Below are 8,481 nucleotides of genomic sequence, written 5' to 3'. Positions count from 1 at the left end.
AGGGCTAAGGCCGACACAAAAGGAAATAAGTGCCCTGAACTGAAAATGTTCTCCATGGATCATTAAGCCAAGAACACACTCGGACCCCGGGTTAATCAAAAAGTGCAGATAGGCTTCCGTAAGATCCAGAGTAGCCGGGAACTCTCCCCCCTTGCGCGCCACCACCGTCACTCGACACGAGGTTCCCGTCCGGAAGCGGGGAACCTTGGAATCACAAAATTTAGAGCGCTATTCAAAGAAGGAGGCCGACGTCCCATTTGCAGCTCCCCCGCAGGCACTGGAATTACAGGCTCCCCACAGGAACTGGGGAGCAAAGTTCACCCAAACGGCCTTTTGCTCATTCACCTTGTACTCTGGAGTAACGGTTCTAAAAGACCAAGGAAATTAAGCATGAGTGGGTCAAACCATCTCTTTATTATAAACTGCATCAAGCAGCCTCCTATAACCGGAACAATGGAGTGGACCCCCCTCCCTTCATAAAGAGGACTCACCGCTGGCTGCAGATCCACCTGCAGCACCCCAAAATGCCCTACAGGCCCCCCAAACAGCATGCCCCCTAGGGGAATCTTACCTCTGAAAAGCAGAGGGAACCCACATTGGCCCAGAGCTCCTGTCGGTACAAAGTTGCAAAGTGGTTATTTCAGACCTAAAGCAGATTTAAGGTACCTTATTCTCCCCCCAAGTGACTGATGCTCAAGGTAGTCTCCAGATTCACACAACAAAGGCTCCTTGAACTGCTAAGACCCTAACCGTTCAGCAGATATCATCTTAGAGGAGTTATAACACAACCACGACAACCGTCTAGCCATGACAACCAAAGCCATAACTCTGGAGGAGGTACGCACCAAATCATAGAGACCATCTGTCCCAAACTCGACAGACGCCTCGATTCCCTCGACACCGTCCGCTCGCTCCCCCGACTTTGGGAGCGGGTCCTTCGGCGGTCGCGCCCGACGGCCACTCGCTCCAGCTTCACGCGGCAGCCTTCTCACCCCCACGCAAACCCGACACGGAGACCTCAAAGTGGTCTTTGAGGTCCACCTACGACTCGCGGCCCGGCATGTCTTTCGATCCGCATAACCCACCACGCAAATAGCAGTCCCCTTAATCTCCAGCCATCCCCTGCTCTCGATACTATAAGGTGGTGAAATTAGTTCCTTTACACCCGGTAAGCCCGGAGGCCCTCTTATCTCATCCTGGACCAGATCCTCTTCCTCCAAATCCAGATCACGGGGCCATTTTAATACCCCCAAACACCATGAAAGGCTACAGGCACCGACACCTCCGATTCCTCCCTTCGGAACAAGCATACCTCAATATCCTCGAACCCGCAACTAGGAACCCCTGGATCATCTCCCAGAAAAGTATCCCCAGATGTTGCTCACCCCTGACCTGTCGGTACCCCCCAGGTCCAGATGCTCGGGAGCAGCACCCAAGTCACAGGTGACCCGGCAGAGGGCAATGATGGCCCAACCCCCACAGGTTTCAAAGTGGGTCCCGAGACCAGCAACAAACCTCCCCGATTCCATTCCACATCCAGGCTATTTGATTAGCACACAAAGCCTTTTTAACCAGTAAACCTTTTCTGCCCAAAAGCACTTTACAGCCCCCAGCAGCCTCAGACCTAGCAGCGGCATAGGGCCAACTCACAATTTCCACCCCCCCCCCCCCCCCCCCCCCAACACCAAAGTCACTACAAGCCAGAGACAAAGGAGGCAAACCCTCCCCCATTCTCCCCAATGGCAAGGGAACGGCTGCCAAAAATTCCAACAAGGCAGCCAGCACTGTGGCCACAAATAATCCCCCCAATCGCTGGAACACCACACCACTGCACCCATCGAGGAGCGCCAGAGGAGCCCTCCAATCACAAAGTACAAAGACCGACCCCATTTACACACAATCACAAGGAAGGGAACTAAACATACCATCAACAGGGGGGAAAAAAAGTAAGGCAAAGAAACCCCCAAAGGAAAAGGAAAGCCTCCTTTACTCCAGAGCCAAGCTTACTGGGGGTAAGTTGCCATCAGAGCTGTGCTGCCGTGAGCCTTAAATAAATAGAATTTCCTTAGTTTGCTCGTTGGCCCTTTCAAAGAAAACCTGACACTTTTCTAACAAAATCAATTACACTGAAAAATACAGATTTTCTCAGCCTTAAGGGAACTAACAAAATCCCTGCAGAACCTACAACCACCCGGGTGGCCTCATGAGGGAGGGATCCGGAGAACCAGATGTGCACCCCACTGGCCCACGGGCGGACTCACTAAAGGGAACAAACCCTGGCCCGTCTGCCTCTATCGGACAGGGTACGACCCACTGGGAATCTAAAGGAAAAAATTACCACCTCCCAGGACTTTTTAAGTCCATAAGCTTAACCACATGAAATAGCACCATGTACATTTTCTATAAAAACCAGACAGTACAAAATGTCACAAACCAATCCCCAAGCCTTATTTATATTGATTATCATAACTGCTCAAGAGTGGCGCCGAGAACATTGGGAGTAACCGATTCCAAGCTCCCTTCGTGTCCATTCCAATTAAGGACTGGACGTGGAGGGAACTTCCCTCCACCCCCCCGGCCTACTCTGCCTTTTTCCCCTCTCCGCCCCGGCCCCTAAAAGGAAAAAGAAGTTTATTCAGACAAAGTGACAAAATTATCGTATTTCAGAACTTAAGTTCCACGTGCCGACCTGCCGCCAGGTTGCGCCACCCTGGAACGGGGCCTAACGGCCACCGTCCCGGGTGGCTCCCCCTCCCCGGCACGTACCGGCAGACGCGTGCACGGCCGGGCCTTTTCCATGACGTGCTCGGTCCGCGCGTGGCCTAGCCGCGCGCTCGTCTGCCGGGATTCACGCGCATGCGCGTGAGCTTCGAATTCACGTATCTTCCTTTTTCAACCGACATTATTTCATTATCTGTCTGATAACATCAGCAATCGTAACCTTCAAATAGCCATGATCTATGTGGACAACGCTAAATCTTTTAACTCTGATTTTGGGATTTCCTCAACACAGCACAGCACAGTAGTGTGCATTTTAGAGCAAGACATTTTAAACAGTAATTCCAACATTGATACTTCTGTCTTACTTTGGAATTTTGGACTATTTAAGCAAACAATCATTAAATATGACAAGTCTCAACCGTAGCCCACTATGGGGACAGGAGAGAAATTAGACATCTTAAAGGACAGATCAAAATACTGGAAAATATACAATGACAAAACAGTAGTGGATAGCTAGGGCTACAAAACTGTTGCTCTTACCCACTTTCCCCCCCTCCGTGGGAATCATGATGATCTTTTTTAGATATGAAGAAAGCCATTAACTGTATAGATTAGGCTAAATGTTTTTGAGTAAGCATAGGAGACCAATTATTTAAGGACTCAAGCTCCATTACCCATGAAAAGTCCTAGTCTCTTGTGGCATGGCCACAACTCTCTTCTTCCCTTTTCTAACATTTTTTATTTTTCCATTTCATTCCAGAAATTCCACATAGCTATGGATAAACAGGAGTTCTCTATCCAGACCTTGGGATACTCCTAGCCAGTCAAGGTTTTTATAACATCTATAATGAATAGGCATCGGTTATTCCCACCTAGACTCCCGTCGTCGTACCGCGACGAGGTGGCGACAGCATCGGGATATTCCCTCAAAGCTAGAGTGATGGAGAGAGCAAACTATTTTCCAGAGAGAGAAAGTCTCCCCACTCTATCCCTGCAACGGAAGCCTCCACCTACAAGCCCATTCACTTTCTCCAAGAAGGTGATCAAAGTCTGCCGTGGGGTCAAAGACACTAATTTTATCCAGTCACTTTACCTTTATAATGTCTCATAAAAGTAGAGGAACTCTACCGTGCATATTACAGATGATGTCAGCTTTGCCTACCGGCCACTCTCCCGTGCTCACGATTGAGTATCGCGCCGCATGTAAATGAGGGCCCGTGGTAAAATGAGGCACCGGGGACACTAGCGTATCCGTAGCGCCTCTTTTTTGGCGGCCGTCGGCTAGTTTGACAGCCGACGCTCCATTTTGCCAGCATCGGTTCATAAACCCGCCGACGGCCACGGGTTCAGAAACAGGATGCCGGCAAAATTGAGCATCTGGTTTTCAACCCGCGAGCCGATTTAACCTTAAAAAAACCCACGTTTTTGCTTTTGGGACCTCTGACTTAATATCGCCATGATATTAAGTCAGAGGGTGTTCAGATAAGCACCTTTTACTGCTTTTCTGTGCACTTTCCCAGTGCCGGCAGAAATTTACGCCTACCTTTGGGTAGGCGCTGATTTCTGAAAGTAAAATGTGCGGCTCGACTGCACGTATTACTTACCGAATCACGCGGAAATAACTAATAGCGCCATCGACATGCATTTCCATGTCACGGGCGCTATTAGTTTGGCAGGGGGGGGGGGGGGAGTTCGACGCGCTATTACCCCTTACTGAAAAAGGGGTAAAGCTAGCACTTTGAAAACACCCGTCCAAATACGTGTTAACGGTGTGCTCCGCCGGAGCGCGCCGTACCGTATTGGACCGACTGTGAGATCTTTGCTACCGTTTTTTACTCCATTCCCCTCCTCCCTAACTTTTCTAAACAAATGCACATTTCCTTCCTAAAAATAATTTGTATATATATATATTCTCCGCCCCCATATTTGACAATGGAATGAAACAAGATTTAAACATATTTCAAAGTGATTGACGGGAACATCCGGCTCTGAAAGAATATACCGATGGAAATCTCGATGCCACGGTAAATTCACAACATACGGATTCAATTGTAGGGTTTCGGCCAGATAATTTAATCTAGGTAACTTGTTTTGCATATTCAGCAATGTAAGAGTATTGCTGAACATACCCTGCGATACCATACACCCGACCGTATCGAGAGTTTTCTCCCATTTTGTGCTTAGGAGGGAAAAGCTTTCATCCATTCAGACCGATAAAAGAAGATATACCCTAACCGACTTTACGACTTCATAGTTCTCTCCTACTCATAGTCCTCCCCTACTCAATTTTCCCTGTTCTTCACCCATGTTATCCAGACCAAATTTCTCTGTTTTGCTTCACCCGACATTATGTATCCCATAATTTGTTATCCCAGATTATTTCCCTGTTCAATGTTTTGTTACCCAGGTTATCCAAGTTATTTCTACCCTGTTCATTGTAAAACAAGACTCTGTCTCTGTTAATGTCGCTAGTTGTAACGTAAACCGAAGTGATTATTAATCTTGTTAATTAAACCTCGGTATATAAAAGCTATAAATAAATAAATAAATAAATAAATAAATAACGAAATATACTGAGAAAGGCAACTTTGTCTTTTAACCCTGGCATAACAATCTTACAAATTTATCAAAATGTAGGACGTTACTATAGATTCAAGGAGATATCGTACGAACAGAACGGGAAGCATGCTACATCCGAAATATTCTAATTTTGAAGGTACAGATTTGGGAAAGTGACATTTTAAGGTCTACCGCTTAAGGTTGGAACTCAAGGGAAGGTTACACTGCTAGACCAATATATTGCCATCTGAAAAAATAAGTCATGCACTTCTAAAGTTCAATATTAATATCAATACATTTTATTTTAAACTGCTATTTTTATTACTAGTAGAAAGATTCCGTGGGAACGCTGCCTAAGTGTTCCAAAGAATGTGGCGATAGCAGTGATGGAAGAAAGGGGAAACATTTGGCACAGGGCGTGTACAATAAATAACAAACAAGTGTTTCGGTGATTTACAAAACTAAGTCGTACAAAGATATTGTCCGAGATAAGATACAAATTCCCCCACAGACTACCCTTTTCGTCGTTTACAGCATAAGATTTCAAACCCCTGGTAAATGGAAAGGTTTACTTTTACGAAAATTTGTTTGATTACCCGGTTCGACTGCGGGTGTAAAAACACATCAATCCAGATACAGTCTGTGAGAATAATGAAAGTCAGAGTAGCTTGAATTGGTTCTACATCATCAAGAATTCCTTCGGTGCTGATTTTTAAACACTCGCTCGGTATTAAAAGGTGCATATTTTTTTTACTACCTCTTTTATAGTCTGAACAAAACACTTAAATGTGTGCATCCTAAATAGACAAGCATCGTGTAAGATCTGTACGTGCGTTTTCCTTGACATAATTTTCATCAAGGTAGGGAGATCCTGGGTGGTAACACTTTAGTGGAACGTCTAGATTTCCTACATAAAATCTAAATACTACATTTTAGGGACTGCCCCATCATACTCTTGTACTGAAACTAAGACAGCAGTACATAGTAGTCATTTCAGCATTTCTTGTGCACTGGCCAAAGTATACGCTAGGTGAAGTGCATATATACACATATAGATATATATATATATACAGATATATTTGTGTGAACGTGTTATGGAGAAACTACATTCCGGATCAAAAGTATGATAACGGTGTGATCGACGTGACAATTTTCAATCCGATGCCTTTTTTTTACCTCTGGTTAGCAAACTTTATAACGCCGCAAATCACTCCTGCTAAATATAAAGAAATTACAATGTCGTATCGAAAATGTACTTCACCGGTACTGGGACGAGGGATCTGAGACTGTTGATTTGTTTTGGTATGGGGAGAGATGACCGATGGGTGCTTTTACTGAACCTCCATCATCTCCCTCCATGCACATTGGTTTCATTTCTATTACCCTGAAATTTTACATACCAAGTAAAAAAGGAACCGTGTTTACTTTTATTTGCAAAATTAGTATCTAACACTCGCACGGGGAGGGAGTAGTTTGCCGTTTGTTACTTTTTACACATCTGTATACATGACATCCTGAGTTAAGGTAGATATTTGTCATCATCTCGATAAAATCCTAGATTAAAATCCCTTCATTGCTGAAATACATTTAACGGCTTTTGTGTTCTACCACAAAACCTCAATGCGATAAAGAAGGAGGAGGAGAGCTTATACTCTATCTTCAATAGTCTGAACATACCTGAAAGTTTCCAACAACAAAAAACTTTTTTAAATTAAAACAGAGATCCCCCACCTCTCCCACAGACATGGCATATTATACACAATATATCCAAAGATTGGGGAAATTCACACGGCGCGGACCGCTGCCGTCATCCGAACACGGTCTCTTTACCGAGTCTTTACTACGATACTCGGTCCCGGGTTTCAAAATAGGCACGGACTCTTCTCGGATTCACGTTTAAAAACAGCATAAATAAATGACATCCACAAATTATATCGGGATCCGCCAATGTTCCCGTATGAGCAAAACGTTCTGATGACTTTGGTAACGAGCGTCACTTGGATTTTTTTTTCCTTTCTTATCATAGGTACCTCGTGGAAAATAAGAGCTTTGTATTTAGCAAGGCAGCATCAGAATAAGGTAATTGTAGGGCATAAAGAATTTTGCATGATGGTATACAATATTCAAAGTTTATAGATCCCATGTGATGAAAGTGCATAGAGTGGGATACTGCAAAGGCAGCAAGAATCCTCTCACAGTATTAAGGCCTTTCAACATTACAGTATATGAAATGTGTCAGTCTAAAGTCTAAAGACTGAGAAAGCATATGGGCTCCCTCGTGGCGGCCACTGTTCTAATGTCTTCTTAACATTGTCTTTCTTCTTCTGGCTGTCTTTCCTCTTCTTCGTCAGCTTCCTCAATGACCTGAATTTCATCTGTTGATTGAGGTAAGGATGACTTCTCAGTCTGCTGCTTACTTGCTTCAGCTCTACTTTTTTCCTCTTCTTCTATCGCCTTCTTCCATACTTTATGATTTTCACTCAGGTGATGCATTATCTGGCTAAACATCTGCCGCCTGCCTTTCCTTCTTTGGGGTTCTGTAAGGTAAATAAGGAAACTTTACATTATTATGCTTTTACAGGCCCGATAAACTATTGCTTTCAAATCAAATAGCATAAGATCACTGAGGAAATTTATATACCGTATTTTTTGCCCCATAAGACGCACCTGACCGTAAGACGCACCTAGGATTCAGAGGGGGGAAATTAAAAAAAAAAATTTTGTCCTAAACCGGCTCAGTGTCTGAGCGTCTTATGGAGCAAATTAGGGGAGTGCATAGCTTTTTTTTTTTCTCCCCATTTTGTTTTCGAGTCTGGGGAGGGCCATTTCGGTCCACTCCCCAGATCAGAAAACATTTCTTTCTCTGGGAACCCCTCCCCCCCCCAAAAAAAACCCCCATCCCAACCCTTTAAATTAATTAACAACCCCCACCCTCCTGACCCCCCCCCCCCCCCACCCCAAGACCTGCCAAACGTCCCTGGTGGTCCAGCGGGGGTCCAGCAGCGGTCCGGGAACGATCTCCTCGGCTTCGGCCGTCGGCTGCCAGTAAACAAAATGGCGCCGACGGCCCTTTGCCATCTCCATGTCACTGAGACCGACCAATAGCAGCGGTTGGTCCCAGTGACACAGTGAGGGCAAAGAGCCATCGGTGCCATTTTGATTACTGGCAGCCGACGGCCCAAGCCCAGGAGATCACTCCCG

General features: G+C 45.3%; 1 protein-coding gene across 2 annotated transcripts in view; it reads right to left on the bottom strand.

Annotated features, from left to right (window-relative positions):
- Positions 1–5,556: 5,556 nt before the first annotated feature.
- Positions 5,557–8,481, bottom strand: part of PDE3B (phosphodiesterase 3B) — a 429,076-nt gene continuing 426,151 nt past the window's right edge. For both annotated transcript variants that reach the window (XM_029582158.1, XM_029582157.1), the window contains one exon: positions 5,557–7,817. In XM_029582158.1, coding sequence (XP_029438018.1) covers positions 7,585–7,817 — 233 coding nt within the window. In that variant the 3' untranslated portion in view covers positions 5,557–7,584. The remainder of the gene's footprint in view (positions 7,818–8,481) is intronic.

Source organism: Rhinatrema bivittatum, chromosome 17 (assembly GCF_901001135.1).
Source record: "Rhinatrema bivittatum chromosome 17, aRhiBiv1.1, whole genome shotgun sequence".
NCBI classification, from domain to species: Eukaryota; Metazoa; Chordata; class Amphibia; order Gymnophiona; family Rhinatrematidae; genus Rhinatrema; species Rhinatrema bivittatum.
This window is presented reverse-complemented; position numbering and strand designations above follow the sequence as displayed.